Here is a 25814-nt window from a genome sequence, read left to right on the forward strand (position 1 = left end):
CTTCCAAGGTTTTCAGTGGAAGTAACTTAGAAAAAAATCCCCTGGTTTCTGAAGTTGGCAAGAAGCTGCAGCACTCGGTTAAAAAAAGACCATCCAGCAGATATGTACAATCACGACGGAGGGTGGACGATAAGAACGAGTCAAACGTTAGTGCCAACAATGTAGCAACTCTGCCAGATCTTAAGATGATTAAATGAACTTAAGATTCTCCAAAACTTTACTCTACACTGCTTTATTTAAAGGTGGACAGGTTGTTGTTGCCAGCATCTCTTTTAAAATGAGAAAATGGTTATTTAACATGAAACTTAAATTTTGGGAGTGGATCCATGTTTGAATAAATCAGTAAGTGCTGTAACATGCACATCTAGCCAAGGATTAACTGGAGTTTCATAGAGATCTGAGTAAACATACACAACTACCCCTTTTCCACCAAACCGGTTCCAGGCTGGTTCTGGGCCAGTGCTGAGTTTGGAACCGGGCTTTCTGTTTCCACTGACAAAGAACTGGCTCCGGGCCAGAAAAAAACGGTTCCAAGGTAGAACCAACTCTTTGCTGGGCTAGAGGAAAGAACCGCTTACGTAAGCGGAGGGGGGGGGGTTGTTAAGACCAACGGCAATAGCAAGACTGCGAGACGGCGACATTTTCAAATAACCGACAAATTAATCTGGACGCAGCAAAGCAGCAGTGGTCTGAGGAGGAACAACCTGTCTTTTAGTGATGTGGTCCGTGGAGGTGCTACGAGGACCGAGTCCATATTAGAGCCAATACGTTGTTGCTTCAACTTTCGCGCCAACGCAACGACGTAACTGACGTTTGCAGCGACGTAATAACGTCGCTTTAAAGGCTCCCCTTAGCATCCGAGCTATGAAAAAAACAAACCGGTCCTCAGCTGGTTCGCAAGTTGAACCAGTTGTGAATCAGAACCAGCACTGGCCCAGAACCAGCTCTGGAACCGGTTTGGTGGAAAAGGGTAGTCACTAAGTGACCACTTATTCTGCCACTCTTATTGACAATATCTTCACAAATTCTTTGAATAATGTTGCCCATTCAGGTATTCTGATAACAGATATATCGGATCACTTTCCTGTATTCCATATTTCTTTGCCAATTAAAAGTGAACATGTGGAAAATAACTACAACTTTAAATTTAGAATCTTTAACAAAAGAAATACAGAGAAGTTTCAGAGGTTGGTTGACAACATTACCTGGGACGATGTTTATGAACATTCTTCTGTCCAACTTGCTTATCAGTCATTTATGAGTTATTTTAATTCTGCCTTTAATCATTGTTTTCCCCTGGTTAAACCCAGGAAGAAAACTGGTGAAGGTCTTCGGAAGCCCTGGTTTACAACAGGTCTCAAAAGATCCTCTATGATAAAAAACAAATTGTATAAAAAATTTCTTACTAATCCTACTCCACTGAATTCTGCAATCTATAAAAAATATAAAAATAAATACATCCATCTATTGCGGATGTCTAAGAAACTGTACTTTTCAAATAAATTCAGAGAATCGTCAGACATTAGGTCCACCTGGAAGGTTGTCAACGAACTTCTCAACAAAAAAAAGTGTACTGCCCCTCTCCCATCTCAGTTTAAGAATGGTAAAAAGATTCATGATAACCCTACCGATATAGCAAATGAATTTAACAGTTTCTTTGCAAATGTGGGTTCTTCTCTCTCAAAGGATATGGGAGTTTCAAGTAGTAATCATTTAGATTACATTAAGGGCAATTTCCCTACTATTTTACAGTTTGAAGATACTAACGAAACAGAGGTCTTAGATTTAATTTCTAATTTGAAGATATCAGCAGCTGGTCACGATGATATTGCTGCTTCATTGGTTAAATCAGTGTCTTTCTCAATTAGTAAACCCCTTATGCATATTTTCAATTTATCTCTGCAATTTGGGGAGGTTCCTCAAGACTTAAAAATTGCCAAAGTTATTCCCCTGCACAAATCTGGAGATCCAAGAATCTTTAATAATTATCGCCCCATATCAATTTTACCATGTTTCTCAAAAATATTGGAAAAACTGGTTTACAACAGAATGTTGCACCATCTAAACAAACACAATATCTTATACGAGCATCAATATGGTTTTAGAAAAAATCACTCCACAGATATGGCCCTTTTACAACTGGTGGAAAGAATCTATACTGCTATTAATAATAAAGAATTTGCTCTCGGCATTTTCATAGATCTTTCCAAAGCCTTTGATACTGTGGATTATACTATTTTACTTGACAAATTACATCATTATGGTTTCCATGATATTACTTTGAAATGGTTGTCTAGTTATGTTCATAACCGTGAACAATATGTGCATGCCAACGGTTGTTTTTCGTCCAATGTTAAGATGTCGTGTGGAGTCCCTCAGGGATCAATACTAGGACCCCTTTTATTTCTCATTTATGTAAATGACCTGGCTACTGTATCTTCATCCTTTACACCAATCTTATTTGCTGATGATACCAATTTGATACTAACTCACAGAAATTTTGATTCACTTATTGAGCAAGCTAATTCTGGTATAGCAATGCTTTCAAAATGGTTCCTTGCAAACAAGTTGTCGTTAAATGTTAACAAATCTAATTTTATTGTATTTGCAAGTAAAAACAAAAAATATTGTCCGCAAAAAGCTAAGATCTCTATTGGTGGTATTGCAATCAATCAGGTTTCATCCACCAAATTTCTAGGTGTCTTTGTGGATGAGAATTTGTCCTGGAAAGAGCATATACATTCTGTAACTAACAAAATCTCTAGATCCCTTGGTATCATCAGAAGAATCAGAGGTTTGGTCCATCAGGCTTGTCTCGTTACTCTGTATTACAGTTTAATTTATCCTTATCTCATTTATGGCAACATTGTTTGGGCAAGCACATATTCATCAAATCTACACAAATTACTCATTACTCAAAAGAAATTTGTAAGAATAGCTACTTCTGCCTCCTATTTGGCCCCATCTGCCCCTTTGTTTAAAAAATTAAATTTATTATCCATCTATGATATTAACGTACTTCAATCATGTGCTTTCATTTACAAATGCACTTATCTTGCAAATAGGCTTCCAAGTACTTTCAAAGATTTTTTTAAGACCAATTCGCAAATTCATAACTATAATACCAGACAATTTGAGGATCTCCATTCTTCATTCAGTCGTACCAATAGCACTCAGTTCTCCATCAAAGACAGAGGTTCCTCACTCTGGAACTCTCATATACTTATCGCAAAATCTTCACTGTCTATTAATAGTTTTAAACAGAGATTGAAGACCAGCCTTACTGACCAAGCGTCTAGAAGTGCTTCCACTTAATGTGGACTCACTTCTGCACGTGCACACCGAGAAATTGTCTGTTTATATCCATCTTTTTTGAATGCTGTTTTTTTTTTTTTTTTTTTGTTTTTTTTGTTCTTGCTATTATTTCAATACAATCTATTTTTCCTGGTGAGAACTTTGAATAAGCCCATTTAGGGCTTCCTTTCTCACCTGCACATATTTTCATGTTTTTTTATGTTCATTTAAACTTTTGTACCGTTTTTTTATGTTGTGCAAATAAACAAATCAAAAAATCAAATCAAACTACCCTTTTCCACCCTGTTTTGGGAGAAATCTCAATTAGGTTCTAGGAGTGGTCGGCTGTATCAAAATGAATCACACACACACCTCGCCTTTGCTATAAGATATGAATACATTTATTAGCAAAAAGCAAGCATTTACATAGAAGACATCCACAAAACTGCCAGTTTGCTAGAATAATTCGCCAAGTTACCCCCCCGCAAGACAGCAATACACACAAAACCAGCAGTTTGCTAGGGCAATTTGTCGAGTTACCCCCCGCAGACAGCAAGTACACACAAAATTACTCGTTTGCTAGGATAAAGTGTCAGGTTACCCCCCGCAAGTGGCTGAGCAATATTCATCACAGACAACTACAAAGGTTTTTAAGGCCTATCTTACCTCGACAAAGGGGACTGGCGAGCCGGACAGTCCGGTTTTGAGTAGGCCAAAGAAAAAAACCTGCGCCAGGCGTTCTCCACTAACCCACGGCAGACTCTGAATCCGAAACTTCCGGCTACCGGGTCTTTATACCTTTCCCTCAGCACCTTGCGGAGGGGGGGGGGGGAAAGGCCTATTCGCCCCCCCGTCCGCAAGCCCTCAAACTAAGTTTCAGCTCCCACGGGACCAAAATCCCGTGCGAACCAGGCTCTTTCTCACAGAAAAACAGGCATTTGCTATGATAAACAGCAGGTGCGTGGCTGACTAAAACTAAAGCTGTGTTTTGGGAACCCAGGGCATCTTCAGAACACAAAACTTATTTTTTCTCACTTCACACCCGCTGCGTTCTACTCTGCGACACTAGGTGGCGCCACACACATTTTGCGTTCTTCCGGTACAATTGGTAAACAAGCGCGAAAGAGGACATGTGAAAAAAAAAGAAGGACTCTAACGATGCAGCAGCTCTGTAAATGTCGTACATACTAATCCTTACGGTGGCCGACAAGGGCCAAACACACTGCAACGGCCTAATGTGTCTCAGTTAAGGAAAACGGCTTCAAGTACAGAAACAATTCAAATTCACAAACTCACAAAAAGAGGAACGTGGTGCAAATGAAAAAACGTGCTGCAAAAAACAAAGACAAATGCAGCATTATCAAACGCGCTGCAAATAGAGAAGCAATGCAAAGCACAAAACGATATAAAACAAGAAACCATCTTCAAAAGGAAAAAGCTTCATAACCGGTTACCAAACCTACAGGGGGCGCTCTCAGCGTAACAGCTCAATGGACAGACACACGGGATGTAGAGAGACCGAACAGCTGACTGAACCACAGTGTTTACATCCATGGTTTAAACATACAGCGGGAACGGTAATGTGATATAATGTGGCTTATATCACTGTACAACGCTGTACATTACGAGACGTTTCTTTATTATATTTTAACGTTACAGTCAGCTGTTCGGTCTCTCTCTACAGCTAAGTACTACAGCTAATACTAACGAGTATTCATGACTTCGATATTGGTCAGATCAAGGCAATTATTCGACTTTCTGTAAATTCATGTAAACATACTTTTAACTTGTTTAGCTGTCTCACAGGCAGCTACTTGGTTTTAATTTAGTGGACAGCTTTAACATTTTCTCTCTTTCGTGGGGGAAATGTTTGTCTTTTGAGCGAATGTAGGATTTTCTGGGTTCTCAGTTTATATAAACGCTACTGAAAAAGGTCCTGGGAAAAACCAATTAACCTCAGTTTGACACCATCTGAGAATGTTATTATGGATATTATTGTAAAATCACAGCAGCGAAATGAGATTTCTGCAGTTGCTGTTCAGGGTTTTTTTTTTTTTTTTTTTTTTTTAGATATGTAGTTCTTGTTTATTTGGATTTTGCAATGCTTTATTTGTGCTCTATTGTTTTATATTTAGCTTTGTTTGTTTTTATTTGGTAAGAACCTGGCGTGCACTTCCTTCAGTTCTCTGCTTTGGTAGTAGTCTGCACCCTTGTCTCCTTTTTCCTTCCTTCCCTGTTCGTCCATCGTCTCCATCGGTCCTCCTGCGTGTCCCTCTGTGACGGCTTAAACAGAAGTGACTCGTGTCACTTCTGTTTTAGCCTTTTTGTTTGGTTGCTTCATCTCCTGTGTTTGGTTCCTCCAGACCTCCCACCAAACGCTTCCGTCTTCGCTGTATGAGAACTTCGCTGAGAGCTTCACAACTTAAAGCCACTTTATATCTGCATAAACTGATTTAATGTCCCTGCAGTTGCATGTTCATTTGGCAAATGCATCCTCAGACAAAACTTTTCCCGCCACAAAAACAAGGCCAAAAAGAGGGAAGCCGTGCGGCGACACTCAGCCCCCCCCCCCCCCCCCGTGGTTCGATGGCCTGTAGATACATTATTGTGCAGCAATAACTTGGCTGTTTTGGCTTCAGTTTAGTGAGATTGAGTTTTTCTTTTTTACATTGTTATTTATGAACAGCTCCCTCAAGGTTCCACCACGGCATCTGACTCCTTAACAAAACCCTGATTCTTTTATTTTTGCAGTCCTTTGAATGTAGAGCGTCTACTTCTGTCCCGTTGCATCAAACTTTATCTGTTGGACAGATGTACCGAGACCTCTAGTGTACAGGAGTTTGAACACGACTCCAAAGTGTCGTGGTCCACATGTGGCTGCAACTGCTCATGTGAATAATCTTCCTCACAGTTGAACGTTAACCTCTAAATGGTTTTAAAACCCCGGTATAGCCCTTTTATTTACCTATTTTCTGTTGCCTGAGGTTGTGTTTGCCAGATAACTTTTTCTTTTATTACACACAGACAACCTCAGGATTAAGAGGATGCTAAGTTTTGCCCTGTGATGTTTCTAAGCTGCTGAATCTTTAAGTGTTACATTCCCAGACTCCAGGTGAATTTGACTTTTCGGTTTGAAAAAAGCGTAAAAATGCTGAACTTTCTTTGTACACATGATGGATGTGGTAAACACAACCAGTGCACATCAGGGACCACTGCAGAGACGCCAAAACTCCTTATGATGACTCAGGAGGGTTTGATTAATCGTTCCGTGGAGTTTAACAACAAAACATCTCGTACATCAGACTTTGTATTTGAAGGTTTTCTCCCAACGCTCTTGAATCCTGCAGCTCTGCAGATCGTCTTCGGTGTCGCCGGTCCGGATGTTCTTACCTGTAACCCGTCCGTAGTCCACGTTGGAGACCTGCTGGGTATCTGAGGTCAGGAACTGGGCAGGATGCACAAAAATGACTCTGTGACTTGTTTACAACCATGTCCGCATTTATTTTTTTAGTAATTCTTTCCATACATATAAACAACCTGTACAAAATGGCCAAATCATCTTTTCTGCCCCCTCCCTCCCCCTTTTTAGTTACAACATACAACTTGCATCAACAACAATCAGCGATATCATACACCCACTTTGCAATATCCACACTAACATCTCCTGTGCAATACAAAATAAATGTACACATACTTTTTTTTTTCTCCAAAAAATAAAAAAGTTATTTACAATTTCCACGGAAAAAAAAGTAAACATTCTCCACACCAGTTTGCTTTTACACTGAACTCAGCAGAAGCATGTTCTCTTATATTAGATAGTTAGTTTGTACAGTTTTCTTCTTCTTTTTTGAACTATATAACGTCGTCATGTAGTGACTGGAATCAATGGAGCACCTATATGATGACTACATGTGGAAGTCGTATAAACCGATTACATTTCCGTATATTGAAAAGAGGATTTAGTTGGTCTGTGTTTAATGTTTGCCCGTTCAAGTATTACAGACAGAACTGTTAGTATTTAGTTGTCAGTAAGGCAGAAATTACAATTGCATGATGTGAATGGCTTCCATTTCTCTGTTCTTCAGTTGTTGGTGCAAAACCTTGAATGGCTCCAGGATGCGTTTTTGACTGGAGGTAAATAAATAAAACCTGACTTCAGATGTACGTTGCAGAGGAGGCGATTGAAGGAAACCACCCCTTGTAGTCGCATCTGAGTGAAAATGAGTTAATGACACCGAATGAAATGAAATCTACAAACCACGAAAATGTACTTTTTACTACAACCAAAAACTCTGCCGTCAGAAATAAAATCTATACATTTATTTACTGGAGAGTCACATCCGGCCCTGTAGGACGTGTTGCATCGAAGTCGTTTCCTCCGGGATTGCTCTGCTCTACGGTTGTGTTTTGTGGAAGAGGCAGTGTTTTTATGGCAATAAAAGGTAGAAGTCACATGTGCATATCATGCTGCACTAATATAGTGCAATGTAGCGCCTGAAACAAAGCAAGGGCGGAGGCAGACAGGCAGGCAGCAGGTTCCAGGCTTCTCCTCCATCAGCATCACACAGATCAGTTTATCCCTCAAACACAGGCCTGTGTGCCTCTGAATCAAGCAGAAAAGAAGAAGAGATGCCTCCCTTTTGTTCAAGACTGGAAAAGAGATTTGAGTCAAAACCCAGTTGAGGATTGAGGGGAAAAAAAAAAGGATCCAAACCTTTTGATGGAGATTTTCCTCTCCCTCCTCCCCCTCTTCCCTTCGGTGACTTTTGGCAACGTACGAACCGTCAGAGCATCCTAAGCCTCCAGCTACTCAGCATTTTCAGGGACAAGCAGAAAGTGTGGGGTGGGAGGGATGTGGGGGGAGTCGGAGCTTGTGCTGCCATGTTCACAGACGGCAGGGAGGGCCGGGTCCGTCTCCTTCACCCAACCTTTCCTGCATCTCAAACAAGTCAGTAAATATGGGACGCGTCGGGGGTAAATTAAAAACATCTTTTTTTTTTTTTTAATGAATAAAAGGCATTATTGAACATGCTGGCGGTTATGAAGGCTCTGGCAAAAGAAAATACTCAAAGAAACAAAAGAGGAGTGAACAGAGCTCCACTTGAAATGGTTAAGCCCGAACAGAGTCTCTGCTAAGAGGATTTCCTGTCATTTCTTTGCTGTGACGTGTCGGTTCACGCCGCACACATCCACGTCCCGGCTGTGATGGCGTGATGAAGAAGTGGCTCTCTGACAGGTGAAGATGCTCGGCCAGGTGGATCTCTGGGAACTACATGTCCGTGTCCCCGTCGTAGGCGAGCGTCAGAGGTTTTAGTCGGTTGTTCTGCTGCCTCTGCCTTTGAGGTCTCTTTGGCTTTTTGCTGTGCAAAAAAGACAAGGGGGGTGGGATTGAAATGGCACTTTTAACACCGTCAAACAGCCACCATACTTGTGGCGTTAACTTACTGCACGTGTTGGGGAAATGTGGGCGTAATCATGACACGTAAAATGGAGGTGGGTGGGGTCACAGCAGCCGACACGAAGGTCGATTCGAGAGTTTTAAATGTAAATTCGAAGCTTGCTTTGCAGATCTGATCACCAACGTGATTATCTGCAAACAGGCTATCAAAGTGAAGTCAGTAGTGCAGCTTCCTGCGGACCCCTGAAGGACTTGGTCACAACAAATCAATGAACCCAAGCAGGACATAAACTAACCGGTTTCATTTTCACAAGCAGTTAAAAACAAACAGCGCCGCCAACAGTAGTCAGGTGTCCACAAAGAGGTGTTTCCTGCCTGTTCTCTACTCTACTGCCATTCTTTTTTCAAATTCATTGTATGTTATTTACCCAAATTTAACACTTATTAAACCTGTAATACAAGACGTATCATTTTAATTGTGTATTGGCTGCCTCGGTTCCAGGGCAGCTACTTGCGTAGTTCACCATCACCAGGTATGAATGGGGAGTGAATAAATAGTGGACCTGTTGTGAGCACTTTGAGTGTCCTTAGAAAAGCGCAATAAAAATCTAATCTATTATTACTATTAAATCTACTAAGCTGGGAGACATAAATACAACTCCAGACTTGTCTAAAATAAGGGCTGCAACCCTTGCAGGAGGTTACAGAGTGGATTACGAACAGGCCGACAAACCACATAAGACTATTAAGCATCTCTGCATGATTGAAGGTTTTAGTGAGTTAATTTGCATAAAAACACCACACACAAGTCCACATCTGCTGGCTTGCCTTCAGGGGGAAAGGTCAGACCTTTTTAGAGGAACAAGTCATGATTTCTACTTTTTCTTTGACTCTCTTTTTCTTTGTCAGTACCGGTCATAAGTACCAAATGTGTCGAAAGCAGAACAGTTTAATTAATAATAATGATGAGAAGTCAAAACTTCTCAGTACCTAAGTACACAGAAATGTGATGAGATAATATTGGAGTATCAACGAACTTTAGGTGGAGATCAAAAGAACGAATTTCTTCTATGTTAATTTGTTGAAAGATTGGCTCAGTGATGAGAAGAAAATATGAAGCATCAGCAAATGTTTGAACATGCAACAACTCTGCGTGACTGTTTCATCTGTGGTAACTCAAGTTAATGCAGTTAATGTTCGCTGTCGTTAATTAATACAATCACTTAACTGAAGCGACACTTAAACCTATTAATCTTTTTTCCAAGTTAGAAATTGTATATTTGTTCAGAAACCATAAAAATTATTGGCTATTCATCATTTTAGTCAAATAAACAAATATTTAACTGAAACGAGTGGGCTTAGACAGAAAATAAATGAGAAAAATAAACCTGCATTTCCCATCTTGGCCACAAGAGGGCGGTGCTGCACCATGTAACTAAATCGAGCCACTTCTTCAGCTTTACATTTGATCTGTGGCACAGATGCATGTTCCTGCAGGTGGTGTTCACATTCCAGCTGTGTGTCGCCATCTCTCTGGGCATAATGTTATTCTAGCTGGTGCTTTAAAAGGTCTATACAGAGTTTTTAAACAAACCATGGGCGGGTAATTGCTGCAAACATACATCCCCATAGGGATGTAGCAATGCACAGGCAAATAATTGCATCTGGAGCAGCACAGAGTCATGACATTCTTGTATGAATAACCAAAGTGATGAGTTTGCAGTAATATTCCACATGTCAGACTGGATTTAGGTGTTTCACAGGGACTCTGGCATGATGAGAGGGATTTAAAGGAGATTTATTGATCATAACAGAAACGTACACCCACCCCATAAAACATTTTAATATAGGAAGCATGTCTGTTATATTAACCTTTTGATATATTTAAACAGAAAAACTAAAACGCATCAATAAGTGCACAGCCCCAGAAAGAAAAGCTGTAGCCACTTTTACTTTATCTCACATGATAAAATGAGCAAATGCTCAGGTCGATATAGATACAGCTGTTCTACTCTAAGTGTATTCACACATAAACCAAAAACTGTGCGTTCATAATGATGTTATATAATACAGTGGATGGATCTGAAGGACAAGCCGATCTGAATTTCAGATTTAATCATGTGATTTCATCTCTAAACTGAAGGCTGATGGCATGAAGATGGTTTATTTTGCATTCATCCCCTTGAGGCTGGATCTCTGTAGCTCTCTGTGCTCGGGTGAAAGTAGCTCCCTGTTATCTCGTCGGCAGCTGCTGCAGGATGCTGCGGCAGAAAGACTCTGGTATCAAAATCTCTCCAGCAGTTACTCATCAAATATAGAAGTGATTTAAAAAAAAAAATCAAGTGCTATTATTATAAACTTGCCGCTTACAAGTATCTTCTTTTATTTCATTTTAATATGTTTTTTTAAAAAGACCATGTATCTGATATCTTTTAGTTCCTTTAGTTCCTCTTTGATGGACCGTGCCGTTTCAAAGCTCGTGGAAGTGCAGTTTTGATGTGGATCTGACAATTTTGCACTTACACTTGGGGGAATTTATAACTTGATTCATCTAATCTGATCAGTTTAAGCAGGTTAAAAAGCAGCAGTGTGTTAAAACAGTCGATCCATCATCTACTGTTACTACATGTTCTGGGTCTCTGGAAAGCGTCTAGAGACAACTTTTGTTGTATTAGACGCTATACAAATAAAATTTAATTGAATTACATGAAGATGTTGCCTCCTTGCTTATGCAGATCAACAGATCAATACAAATGATTAATACGCAAGAATGCTTGTTCTGTCGTTCTTAACCATAATTAATGTCATATCAACTCTGTTTACTGTAACTTTTAATACATCTTATTCTTTGTCACCTACACACCACTATACAAAAATTTAAAATGTATTATTAGATGTTCTTTCTTATTTGAAGTGTCTGTCATGGTTTGTTGATTCATCTACATCTTCATCATGAACTATTATCTTAGTGGCTGATAAAAATAGTGTAAAGTAATACTAAAACAGACATTTTTCACAATACATTTGGTTTTTAGTTGGCTTAGAACGCCTCCTTTTTATTGTTTCTTTAATCTTGTAGCTCTATTGCAACATTGAGGCCAGAATGTCCTTGTTTGGTCATTTTTTTCACAAAAGCAACAGATTCAGAGGTTATTTTAGAGCAGCTTTGTTTTCCACCCCAGTGGATCTGGTAGAACTTCTTACTAAACATGTATCTTTTTTTTCCCAAATTATTCCAAGTGGATTGATTTTTTTTTTTTTTTTTTTTTTTGTACGGGAACTTTAGTTGATGCCGTTTGTTTTTGCACATAAATGACATAGCAAATCTAATTGTTTTTTTTTTTTTTGTGTGACATTCCAGGGAGAATTGTTTCATGAACAAGGCCCAGTACGCCATCTCTACGCCTGGATGAGCAGAAAGACTAAAGCTGAAAGTCGATGCTGTTCCAACGCTAGAAGCTCATTACTCTGAACAACAAGTGGTAGGTAAAACGATCCCTGTTGTCTCACACTCACAAAAATAAATAAACCAGCTCACTTCAGTGCATTTCGGATAGAAGAATGATTAGTTTTACTATTTGTCAAGTCAGCTTTGACTGTTGGCAACTATGGCTTTAACAGCAGCTTGACTCCAACACAAAACTTGGGCTGATACAGAAAAAACTGGATCTGATTCTGGCTCCAACATGTGAAAAACAGTGTTGATAAAACATGTCAAAAATGTGTCTGTTCAGAAACAAAAGCTATGCACAGCCATAAATCATTAGCTCTGCCTACCTGCAAGCCTCCAGGAATTCAACCAATCAGGAAAGACTAAAGCCAAATTCCTAATTTTCTTCTTGTTTTTTGTGCAGGTTGCTAAGCTACTCTAGAGGTACCAGGTAATTAAAGTGGCTTCAGTCTGCTTTTCACTCAACCAGTTTTAGAGTTTTTCATTTCTTGCAAAACAATACAAGATGTTAATAATTTATCCCGCACTCAGGGCCATACAATTACTCAATCTCAAGTGAAATATATCTTCATAAATGTTTTAGAAAATGGACTCCTTTGTCCGGAGGAGAAATGGTTACTTTTTATATAAGCCAATAATCCATTGAGGTAAATACTGTGTGCACATCTCCAAATACCTAGCCGAAGGTTTTCTGGCTACATGAACACATGAATCACATTTGGTCACTTGGCACAGACGGCAGAACTATCAGGGTGAACAGGATCTACGTGAATTAGCAGCTAGAAAAACTCAACGAGACGTGAGGGAAGGATATCTGGCATGGTTAGTCCTCACCTGCATCTTCACTCAGATAGTCAGGCAGGAAATGTGACACTTTGACAGAGAGGTCACCGGACAAGTTCTGGGACTGCAGGCGCTCATAAACCCTCCACATCCTCATTAGCTGCTGCTGCAGTGGTTGCTGCCGGTTTGACCCAGCTCTTGACAATCGGGACAGGTGTAAATCATCTCATGTGCATTTTGGCCTACCCAGTCCGCCGTCCCATTGGCGTTGGACTCGTGGGCCTTAAGAGAGCGATGCACCTTGGCACAGTAGCTGCTGCTCTCACAAGGGAAATGCATGGAGGGTGGGGAAAAAAAAAGATGATGTGAAGGGGGGATGGTTGAACTCAAAGTAAGGGAGGGGAAAAACAGTGGAGGATCTGGTTTCTTGAATGAGGATGATGACACTTAGGGGAGATTAAAACCATCAACTCACCAAGCTAGGTATATCATAGACACTATGAATATGAGGAGCACAAAGGCTCCGGCTGCTACACCATACACCCACATCTTCAGCTTCCCATCTGTGAAAGAGGATGCTCGTCAGTTTGTCTGTTTACACTCACATGTTGCACCAACAGCCATTAAGGCCCTATTTAGACCTGGTATTAGCATCTGTTCTGGATGATCCGATCACACATGGACAGCTCTAAGCACATTTGGCAATAACATGCATTCATCTTGAGTGCCAACTTTGAGATTGGCTCTCGCTCCCTGTTCCCTATATGTAAATAAGTACATGATTTCTGCTGCAGCAGACCGTTCTGAGTGTGGTGACATCAATGTGTCCTCAAACCTGTCCTGGGTGTGTTTACTGCTAGACAGTGAAGAGACCTTCTGAACCGTGGGCTGTGATGGATGTGGGATAGAAGTAGGGCTGGGCGATATATCGAGATTTTAATATATATCGATATATTTTCAAACGCGATATGGTACGAGACAATATCGTTTATATCGATTTAAAATTTTTTTTTTAATGATTTTGATATAGCTTATTTTGTGACAAATTGACTTGAATGTTTTATTTGAGATTTGGACAAATGTTTTGTTATTTGCACAACTGTCAACCTCAGTGGAAAAGTCTGCCTGTTACTGTCTACATTGTATTAATGGCACAGTGTATTTTAATTTAATTGTTATGCAGGAAAGGGATATGTTTTATTTTATTCAAGAAGCATTTTTATTCTATATATGCAGGCAGTTTATTTTTATTTCATTTGTTTTATACATTTTGATATTGTGCAGACCTCTGTTAATAAATGTACCTGTGTGACATTTGGCACGAGGCTTTGTATTAAAACTGACAGTTTTTTTAAGGGTTTGCCTCAGAAAAAAATGAAGCTAACAGAGATGCTATTCTATAATGCTTTGGGGGAAACCCCAATTATGGCACAGAAAAAATATCGATATATCGAGTATCGAGTATCGCCATTCAGCTAAAAAATATCGAGATATGACTTTTGGTCCATATCGCCCAGCCCTAGATAGAAGCATCAGAATAGATATATTTTTTTTCGTTGAATTGTTTCAAACATACATTTATCACTACACAAGTCCAGTGTTGCTCAATCCAGGTCCTCGAGGGCCACTGCCCCGCATGTTTTACCTGCTTCATCACACCTGAATAAATAAACAGTGGCCCTAAAGGAGCAGGAGGAGGGAACACTGGGCTCTCTGACTCAACTACAAAAACAGATATCGCCACGATTCTTTCACAACGCCCCTCTTTAGTCTAAGACGGCGCCAGATCACGCAGTGCATGCTGGGTATTGCACATGTACTTGTGTCGGATCACAGGTTAATAGCAGGTCTAAACAGGGCCTTGAAGAGTTCAGTGAAAGCTTCAGAGATCTTCAAGACATTTATGCACTTTAACAACATAAAGACAGACTATTTTTTACAGTGTAATTTAAAATTGTATTTAAGATACCTACAAAATAATGTCCTCCTGCTTTTTATATGCGAGTTCTGAAGGATGACAAATCTGACAAAAGCTGATCAGGGTAGCGGACCCTGATGGATAAGTAGGTCACACTCCTCACTGACGTGATTCACCAATGAGCTTTACTCCTGCACTCATTTATGGGCAACAAATGTAGGTTTCTTCAGAAATAACAAAATATTAACGAAGAGGGAGTTTGATTATATTGCAGATTTGGTGAAACTGGCTCCAGGCCTGAGCTGTATGTGGCTCAGAGTTAATTCCCTGCAGACACGTTTCTGTTGCTGCAAAATAAAGCTGTTGTAGACTGTAAAAAGTCAATTAACAGGGGTCACTTTATCATCTGTTGTTTGTTTTAGTTTTTTAACCCTCAAACATCAGCTTCAGTTGAAGCTACACTGATAACAGCCATCAACAAAGAGCAAAAACAGTTTGTTTTCCATGTTCTTCATCATTTACCGTCTGCAGTGACATCAGTTCAGAGAACACAGACTGATAGTCAATCATTAATGCAATGAGGCATTGTTACTGTGAAGTATGTGGCGCCGTAATTACCTTTAGCAGGCTGCACATTTGTTACCCTGCAGGTTTGCAGCGTTTACAGAAAATTAATAAGTTCACTTTGTTTAGCTTTTTTCTCTACAATGGCCAGTTCTTTCCTCATTTTCTCTACCACGCCGGTATTCTCCTCTGTAGTTACATTTGAATAGCAGAAGGAACCCAATTAATGCAACAATCGCACTGTAAATCACAAGCTGCATTATGAATAATTGCCTTGTTTGTTTTTCTCCTCAGATTTCACTGCAGTGTAGTTTATTGCCAAGAAGTGTGCTTCAAAAACAAGTAAGCGCTTGGAGGATAAAGACTGCAAGGTGTAAAGTATGTGACGGCCTGTGAAAGTGGAAACATTTTTTTTAAGCTGACAACAGTGTAGCTGTCATTTAAAAATATTTAGATTTTTCTTTTGACAGGAACAAAATACATCTATTATAGATGATATTTATACATATATTTTTAATTAATACTGTGGAAAGCAGTTGAAAAATGCTAAAGCTGCTGTTGGTATGGACTGAAAGGGTGCGGGGTCTGACCTGGTCCGTAGGGCTGCAGGTACCAGGTCCGCCCGGTGCGTCCAGGCTGTGTGGTGGAGGGCAGCGTGGGGTTAATGGCACGGCTGGTCTTCACGTCGCCCTTCTTGTCCCCTGCGGTGGGGATCTCCAGGATGGGGATGGGGGCGCACTGGTCCAGCTGCCCAGTGGTGGACAGCACTTCTGTGAAGCCTGGCGTGCACATGCAGACACTGGCCTGCAGGGGGCAGCGCAGAACCACAGTTGATTAGTGGTGCAGTAGGAGTGGAGGGATTTGAAGGGAGTGCTGAGCTCTGATGATGATGATGCTCCTGTTTGACGAATGCTCCACCTGTCCCAACTACATGAGCCTCAACATTTATTTCAACCAGTTTTAGTCCACAAAAGATTTTTACAAAAGTAAAACTGCGTCATAAAATTGTATGTGACATACTGTGGCCTCATTCCAATGTATATTGTGTTCTAATATTAACAACAATACTGTAGCTGTCTAAGCGATGCTTTATGTACAGATTTACACACATTCAACTGACAGCTCACAAGTACAACACTTGGCAACTGCACTTAAACAGCTGGGGATTAAACGCCTACCCACAGGCCCTTTCCCAGCAGGAATGAGGAAAGGATGATGGCAACTCATAGATGCTGCCAGCTACTTTACATGCATCATATATATACAAATATATAAAAATATAGCATTTACTGAAAGTACATTACAGCTGGCAAAAGGCTATTTTTCCATTTGTAGCCCGTGCATAAGTTTTACAGCCATCCTAAAACCTGAGTATGAAAATACAAAATAAAACTGACGAGATTCAAATCATTACAACAAATTGAGCAATAAAACAGATGTTGAACTTGTTTTTCAGGGTAGGGATAGTGGTATGTTTACTACCAGTAAACAGAATCAACTAAGGATTCCTGAGGAAGTATTACTGCAGGGCCGCTTGCTTCTCAGCAGGTCATCTGTGGCAATGATCAGCGACAGCTTCTCCTGCTGCTGACCAGCTTTTGTTGGGAGCTCTGAGTTTTCTTTAAAGGCCAAACAAGCTGTATGTACACTTGGAGAGATTTTTTTTTTTTTCACAATCTGCTGCAAACTTATTTTCCTGATTTTGATGCATCACAGTTGAGAGCCACAATGGAGCAATGGGTTTTCACGTTTTAGTGCTCCCATGATTTCGTCCCCTGATGTGTTCAAATTCAGTTGTGGCAGCGACGTGTCGCGGTGAGAACGACCTGTAACTTCAGCTTCATGCCAGCCTGATTACCTCGTCTTTACTGAACATTAGGTTTCTCTGGAAGATAATTGATTGCGTGGGGCAGGGGTCGGGGTGGGAAATCAAACATAAAAACTGAAGTATACCTCGCTGCAGAATGATTTTGGCATGAGACAGGGAGGTTCACAGGAGCTGCTGTCCACTGGAGGAGTCGCAGCGGGACATCCACCTGCACACCAGGATAGATAAATAGAAGCATGCAGAGTTTTTAAAACAATAAAATGACTACATGCATCAAAGTTACCGGTTGGTTTGATTCTAGGGCCTGGAAATGCATCTGTATCTTTTTTTTTTCCTGTATTGTCTTGTTTTTATCGTTATTATTGATGTTTATTTTTTGTGAAGCACCTTGTGACATTCCGTTGTCTGTGAAAGGATATAAATACATTTTACTTACTGACTTAGTGATTTGGGAACAGGTTCTACATGCTCACGTGTCATACATGAGATAAAAGTTGTCCAAATTGCTGTCACCTACCACTTTCAGTACTTATACTAGTGACTATTTTCAATTAAATTCAATTAAATTTTATTTATATAGCGTCTAATACAAGAAAAGTTGTCTCTAGACGCTTTCCAGAGACCCATACCCAGAACATGACCCCCGAGTAATTATTACATAAACAATGGCAGGTAAAAACTCCCCTAGTGGGAGAAAAACCGTAAGCCAAACAGTGGCAAGGAAAAACTCCCCTTTAGTTGCCAGATTTTTAAAAATGTTTTTCTGTGTATGTTTGTAACCGTATATTTCTGTTTTACCTCCGACATGAAACTGCCACCGGTGGGTTACAGTTGTTAAGCCCTTGAGCTGCTGTGTTTACTCACTCTAAAGATAAATTCAGCTCCACAATCCATTATTTAAAATACTATCAAATCCTTTGACTTGGAGTCCCATTAAAACACAGTCTTTATGATGTTTTTATACGGCGTGTTGTGGCTCGACTGGATCTTTCCTGACTCTATCGTACCCTATGCACTCGTGTTGAAACCGTGGTGACGCAGGGACTCATGGGAAAGGTGTTTCACAACTTTTATGTGAGACAATAACCGAGTCCCGTCAGGTCAGTGGAGGAAGCAAAGACGTAAGTCAAACACGTGGATACTTCATGTGCACGCACAGATGGACTGTCCACATCTCGCATTACACAGTCAACAACCACAGATTTGTAAATGTGCACAGCGACTTTACATTTCTGCAGTAATAAAGAGTTGCTGCAGAAATGTTGTTACACCTCCAGGGACTGATCAATGGTCTGCAGGATTTTCCCATTTTCATATTTATCAGGGTAAAATGATTGATGTGATTTAACGGAGTCTGGAGGTGTTTTGGTGCACTGAGGGCAAAGGGTGCGAGCCAAAGCTGGACATTTGTGATCGCCAGGCTCTCAAACAGCACTGTATCACCTAGTGATGACCTGTCATCCATCAAGTGCTCAATATCTTATCAAACAAAGGCTCATCAATTTCATCACGTGAGCAATTAATTACTGTGGAAAGCCTTCGTCAAGAACCACATGCACAGCAGGTTTTCAACAAGACAATGCAGAACCTCATCCTAGACAAGTCATAAAAGCGACACGGACGAGGAGGAGGGGGGAACGGGTAAAGGACCAGTCTGACCCGTCTCCCGTAAAATATCTGTGGACAGTTTCAAAATGAAAGAAATGAGACGACCCAGGAGGTCTTTTTCATCTAGTTCCTCTTTTTCTCTAATTTGTGTGAAAATGAGTACCGGTAACATTATAAAGCGCTGAAAGCTTCCCTCTCCCAGCTTCTTCAGAAGGTGTTGCAGGCTTAAAACCCCAAATTATATTAACACAAACGATTTAAAGAGGCACAAAGGAACGTTTTGCAAATTTTAGCTCAGCAGGTCCCCGTATAGGTATAGAGGTCGTGTCCTTTACGCTATATGAAATGTATTCTGCCTCCAGAGACAGAAGTCTGAGGTGACTTTGGCTGGTTTTTGCAGACGGTAGGGACTGGTGAACCCGAGAGCTGGACAATGTTTCCTGAAGGTAATGAAATATTCCTTTTAACAACACATTTAAAAAAAAAAAAAAAAGGCTAATCCAGTAAGGAATGTATAAAATTGTAAAATAAATGTCTATTCCTTCCTTGAAACATCTTTTAGAAGGACAAAAAAAACAGCGGACAAACTACGAGTCCCTAAATGTTTTTCAATCCGGTCAAAAGAAAGAGGCTCGATTGTAAACGTCGGTGTTCCTCACCGGTGACGTTGAGTCCATCTGAGCGCTGACACCAGGTAACGGGCCGGGTGGAGTTCTGCACGCCGTTGTTGAACCACTTGTACTCATAACATTCACCTCCTGCAAGAGAATAGCAAAAAACAACATCTGTAAAGGCCCTTTGGAGTCTGCAGCGAAGACCATTAATCACAAGAGTGACAGATTAATAAAGCAGCTGCTAAGTTACGGTTGTATAATAGGCTGCTGTCACATAATGTCCAGTCCAAGGTTTTAATCTTCAGTAAGAGCTTTTGCTTAATGACTTTCTATCAATGCTATTATGACTTTATCAATATCTCCATCAGGGCAGTAAATGACTATTTCCCTATGGAGTCCTGTGTAACCAATCATCAGTTCAGCCAATTGTGCTGCATAAATGAACAATTTAACCTTGAACAAAAGAAAGATCCATCGTCCACAGGCCTGGCTACAGCGCCGCTGCTCCGGTCGATGTCGCTCCACTATCTCCTGCTTTCACAGGACCATTTGTCTGCGCCTGAGACGACTTCAACCCCTGATGTTCACTTTTATCATTTTTTTTACTTTTTTTTGCCAAGTGTTGCTGAAACTGAAGTAATTTTTCGAACGTGTGAAGTTATCGCCAAATCTTTTCACTTCAGGAGGCCCTTTCCACCATCTTTAAAAAGCAGATTGCAGTTTTACGATGGCCGGGATATTTCTCTGAGAAAGAGAGCAGATATTATTTCTGGAAGCAGAAATAATGTCAGTGGTGGTGCCACATGCAGATTTGAGAAGCTCTTAGGGCAAAAAGGAATAGACAGCAGATTGATCTTCCACCATGGCAACTAAAATAAATGATCCAGTTTTCACCAAGTTATTGTAGACAGATTTCTTTTCTGCAGTTTCAGAGTTTTCCCATCACACAGCAGGGGAGCAAGAGCTGCCATGCAGCGTGAAAGCTGCACCTTCACAAATCAAAGAAGGGCAAAGAACCGTTTCTGGAAGATTCTCAAACCAGATTATTTGGTGACACATGAGGATGTCGGGTTCGGGTATAAAAGGAGCATTTACAAACAGCTAAGTCTTTTCCAATCAAGCAGGATTTTTGTGCCACACTGTCAGAAAATGTTCGATTGTTTCAAATGATAACTTTTCTTTTTTTTTTTTTTTTATAGATATGTTTATTGAGGGCATAGCAAAAAAAAGAAATAATATTTACAATAACAATATAATTATCAATATCTCTCCCCCTTTTTTTTTTTTTACCTTTCATAACATTAATTAAACCAAAATAAATAAATAATAATAATAAACAAAAAATATATATATAATAAAAATAAAAAAAAAAAATAAAAAATAGAAAATAAAAAATTTAAGTAAAAATAAAAAAACAACAACACACCCCTCTCCCCTTCCCTCCCTCATATGGTCAATAGATTACATCATTCAAAATAATTTTACATATGTCTATCAATACTAGAACAAAAATGAATAATAAATTAAATAATCAAGTCCTGTGTAAACACATTCATTAACATGGTAGATTCAGATCATTAGTCCATTAAAAGCAAAAAATTCAAAAAAGGTCCCCAAATAAGGTCAAAGTCTCTGTTTTTTTTTCTAACGGAATGTAATATTTTTTCTGGAGTACAATATGATCCAAGTTCATTGATCCACTGTTTGGGTCCTGGGGGGTTTTCCGATTTCCAGTTTTTTAAAATACAATTTTTTGCTGCGGTGCCTGCAAGCAGAATGAAATACTTTTTATGATAGGTCATATTTAATGAACTAATATCTCCCAGTATCCAAACTTTAGGATCAAGAATATGGGATTTTGAAATGTCAGAAATTGTTTTGATGACGTATTTCCAGAAAGCATCTATAATCGGACAATTCCAGAGCATATGGAGCAGATTTCCAGTATTTATTTTGAATGATAACTTTTCAATGAAAAAATGACAAACAACTTTGGTCTTTCAGCACCTATTGAGCTATTTTCCCCAGTCCAGGTCCTCGAAGGCCGCTACCCTGGACTTTTTGGGACCTGTCTCTCCTCCAACACACCTGATGCAGGTGAATGGATCATTAACAGACTGCAGACCCTGATGACAAGCCGAAGGGGATCCATTCATCTGAGTGGTGTGTGTCGGAGCTGGAAACGTCTAAACCAGGCGGGCCGGCGGCCCTCGAGCGTCCGGATTTATGGAACAAAAAGGTCAGTTTCAGACTCATTAATAAACATGGTGTACGATTGCTGCATCCTGGCAGGAAGTCGATGGAGGCTGCATCTATATTTCTTTGTGTTGAATCCTGCAGTTCTCAGCTGCTAAAATAACCTAAAATTAACACGTGAAAAATAGTGAAATTAGTTGCTTTCATGTCCTCGAAGCTGTTTTGAGAACCATTTATAGTTTATATTTCTTCCTTCCAGCTGTGAGCAGCTCCTTCTTTTTCTTATTATTAATGTTTTATTGTAGTAAAAATGCATGCAGGCCAGAATATGATATTCTGACGTGAATTACTGATGTACTGTAGAGACAGAGCTTGGCATAAATTAGAGTATTGTAAAACTGTACAACTGGGACAGAGTGCTGGTTTTGTTTTCCTCAAGTGAGCCCGACATCAAACCGCTGCTTCCCTCCTTCCCTCCATCCCTTCATCCCCAGCCTCCTTTTTCTTTGTCACCGCCCTCTTTCTTCCCCTGCCTCCACTCTCTTTCCACCCAGCCTTCTCTGGTCTTGGCAGGACCACTCCTACCCCCACCCTACCCCCACCCTACCCCCACCCGTGCCTTGAGTGATGCTGGGAAATCAGGTCAGGCTAGCGAAGGCTGCTGTGGGGCTGTGCACACCAGCCAAGGAGGGAGGTGGAGGAGAGGGAGAGCAGGGAGGCGGGAGGGGATGGGTGGAGGAGTAGGAGGCTAGAGAATGGGCGGGGGTTAGGGGGGGGGGCGGTGTTTTCTTTGCAGACAGAGCCTATGGCAACTCTATATGCTGAGCTTCGGTGATGATGATTCACAACCCACGCTCCGTCTATATTGGGGGGTGATTAATGCGCCTGGGGAGCGCCAGAGATCGCAACATGAAGCGAGACTGGGATTTGCTTCATTCACAGATCTGACTCAACGCCGGCTGACCCCGTGTACAGGCAGACGACATGTAATGCCTTTGTTTGTCACCGTCATATCTGGGGCACAGTCACAGTGAAGTGAGGGAAACCTTCATCCTGATTGAACATGTTCTCTGTATTGGTTTTGATCGCTGTCCCAGATTCCTCCGACGCGCAGGTTGAAAGAGACAGACGAGAAAAAGCCTGCAGGTACGACCCTGACTGGAAACGTCTCTGTGTGTTAGTCCTGTTGTGATGATGAGCTCTCCACTTCCTTCATCCTGCAGCGACCTTTGACCGACTCCATTTCACCACGATTATACTGATTAAACACGACGACGATCAATGACGTTAAAATGCTGCCACCGAATTTTTAGGTGCAATGTTGCTTGAAATTAGTTTTGATTGACATGTTTTGGTAAACATGCCACACTGCTGGTTTAAGGGGTTTAGCTCTGCTCCAGTGCATCTTTATGGAGATGGAGAGGGGGAATCTGGAAGAATTCAGAAACATCCGGGTCTGTGATGTCACAGTACAGTGTCGCTTTGAATCACCAGCTGAATGAGACCGTTTCAGACCAAGGTGGGCTGTAAAAGTGACAAGATTGTGTTATATCAAAGGTTCTGAGTTGGGAGTCACTTCAGATTCCCAAATATGTTTTTCAGAGGGGAAATTCAGGTGCTACAGCAGCTCAAAGTCGGACAACATGAACTCAGGCTAAATAAACGATAAAGATAAATTATATGTATTAAAAATAAAACAAAATACAGTAAAAAAGAAACTGAAACTGGCCGCAAAAAAGATGTAGATTCTGAAAACGCTCTTCAGCTCATGCAAACATGTAAACAGAGAATACTGTTAATTGTCTTGCAAATGCTAAAATGAAAGAAGTTCTTCCGCATAAAAGTGATAAGACTGGGACACTAACGCTAATTTTTTTACTTTACAAGTATTAATTTCCAGCAGTTGTGTGGTTATACCGTTGGTAAATAGTGCATTAGTATCAGTTTTTTTTTTGTCATTTATATGCAAAGATTTTATTAACTTAGCTGACAGCAGATGAATTTTGGCCTAATATGTCCTCTTTCTGGCACTTATGAGTCCAGTTATGGCACGGTTCTGCAGTTAAATATCACTAGTTGGCCTTAAAATAGGAAACAGGAAATACGGTGAAGCCCAAACATGCTCTAAAGAAAGTCTGGTGCATCTGTTCGCTTCACTAGCCCGGGTTGGTTCAAGCATGACCAACTGTTGGCCGATCATGATACCAAAAATATTGTTTCTACCTAAAACTTTCACATATCAGTTTCTCAGCTCTTGCAGACTCGTTTCTCTGCTCTCTTACCGGTGCACGCCTGAGACTCCCACACTTGGTCCGGACAGAGCAGCAGGTTTTCGGGCTCCTGGGCCAGCACGGCTCGGGATCGGACCTGGACAGAGCCGAAGTCCACGCCGGCCCCTTTGACACAGATGCTGACACACGGGCTCCAGTCGGACCACTCCATCAGGTAACATTCACCTGCAGCACGGGAGAAAGAAGCCGTTAACGACGGTCAACCTCAGTCTGCACCTCCCTGCAGAAGGTGTGCCGTATGTTTGAGTCTGCTGGACATTTACAGTCCTCACTGTTGCTCAGAAACACTGCAAAAACACAGAAACCATGTGTGCGACTTTTCCAACTTAGGTGCACAACACACGAATCATTGTCTTCTACCCATGCAGATCCACATTTTTGGGAAATTTAAGCCTAAAATGGGGAAGTAGAAACAGAACTACGACTGAATTTACAAAACATTTTAATTTGAAATGTATTCTTCATCTCATTTGTTTGGTATGAGTTTTCATAATAAGTGACAGTGTGAGTGTGCATGTCTGTTTGTGTCTGTGTGGGCCCGTGGTGGATGCACCTCGAGTCTCAGCTGTGAAAGGCTCCCGCTGCAGTCCCCCGATGAGGTGGTGTAGGAAAATAATTGCGGCCATGTGTAATCTTGTGCAAGGATGTTGGTGTTGGGGAACTGATTTTAGGAAGAGCATAAGTACTTGGATGTTTTTCTCTCTCTCATAATCATTTCCACATAAACCTGTATGACCTCGTGTACAGATACTGTTAAGTGGTGGTAGATGGAGCTCAAGCGCCCCTTCAGCTGATGTTACATCTTTTTTAGTGCTTTAACTTGTGATGCTGAGCACTTGTGGGTTCTGTGCTCTGAACTGAGTGCAAGTACAGTATGTCGTTCTTTTGGGTGGTTATAAAAACATGCACGAGGATGGCTCCGGCTGAGAAATCTCATCTGCTCGAACACGTCTCGTTTCCACTTCTCCTCATTCACCATGAACGTCTGCAGATGCTTCCATTAATCATCAGCACATACGACATGTCGGTCGCAGCGAACGTTATTAAACACAGCGGTGAAACTGCAAATGACCGGCTCAAGTTTGAAACCGTCACAGTCGTAGACGAGGAAAAGTGTTTTGCACAGCGGCGTAAGTTTGGTAACGACACACAGAATGAACATTAATTAATGGAAGAAATAAAAAGTAGCAGGAGCGTTGCGCTCTGTGAATTCAGAGCAGCCCAGGCAGAGGTGGAGGAGTTTGCTACAAATATCCAGAAGGTTCTCTACCAGCCAACTCCATGGTAGTCACGGGTACCATCATGCACCTGTGCTCCATTTTCCATTTTTTTCAAACATTCGTGATTTATGAATGCCGGTTGATGCGTGGGTGGATGGATGGATTGTTTGCATGTCTGGCCTCTCTGCTCTCCAAGCTCTGAGGAGCTCAGACTCCGAGTTTACATCCACATCATCTCCAGTCTGGTGACTTTTATTAAAGTCCCACCATCTTTACTTGCAGCTTTGATTTGACGGCGTATAAAAATACCAGCCTCACAGCTTTAGTGTGGGTGTCTGTACTGATGAGAAGAATTTAATCTGGATGAGATGTTAAGATCTGGATTAGATAAACGTGCAGAGTGAGTATTTATGTACATGAGATGTTTTGCAGAGCTACAGCAGGAGGACGGGGGAGGTTTGGTTTTGGTCACAACAGAGGAAGAAGAACACTGATCAGGGATAGACGTGTGTGATTTGTTCGTGCACATTTGAGGATACGACCTGGAACAGCTCCCATGTGATCCATCTTATAAAGGTGCTGTTCTTTTTCTACTTTTCTGCTCAGTTTCATTTGATTATCGTGCGTACCTGGAGCCCTTCTGCAAACA

General features: G+C 40.9%; 1 protein-coding gene and 1 long non-coding RNA gene across 13 annotated transcripts in view; one reads left to right on the forward strand and one right to left on the reverse strand.

Moving 5' to 3' along the window:
• Window positions 1-6816: 6816 nt before the first annotated feature.
• Window positions 6817-25814, reverse strand: part of thsd7ab (thrombospondin, type I, domain containing 7Ab) — a 209447-nt gene continuing 190449 nt past the window's right edge. For 6 of the 12 annotated variants that reach the window (XR_009782174.1, XR_009782171.1, XR_009782173.1 and 3 more), the window contains 7 exons: window positions 23937-24110; window positions 19504-19602; window positions 17362-17444; window positions 15999-16212; window positions 13402-13489; window positions 12978-13242; window positions 6817-8654 (listed from right to left, as the gene is read on the reverse strand). Coding sequence is in view for 5 of the 12 variants with exons in the window: in XM_061717500.1 (XP_061573484.1) it covers window positions 8564-8654; window positions 13402-13489; window positions 15999-16212; window positions 17362-17444; window positions 19504-19602; window positions 23937-24110 (749 nt within the window). In the remaining 7 variants the exon portion in view is untranslated. The remainder of the gene's footprint in view (window positions 8655-12977; window positions 13243-13401; window positions 13490-15998; window positions 16213-17361; window positions 17445-19503; window positions 19603-23936; window positions 24111-25814) is intronic. The other 6 variants (XM_061717500.1, XM_061717502.1, XM_061717501.1 and 3 more) reach the window with 3 other exon arrangements.
• Window positions 22551-23973, forward strand: LOC133439707 (uncharacterized). The gene is made up of 3 exons (XR_009782177.1): window positions 22551-22640; window positions 22752-22800; window positions 23906-23973. It is a non-coding gene; the product is annotated as an uncharacterized LOC133439707 (long non-coding RNA).

Source organism: Cololabis saira, chromosome 3, assembly GCF_033807715.1.
Source record: "Cololabis saira isolate AMF1-May2022 chromosome 3, fColSai1.1, whole genome shotgun sequence".
Taxonomy (NCBI): Eukaryota; Metazoa; Chordata; class Actinopteri; order Beloniformes; family Belonidae; genus Cololabis; species Cololabis saira.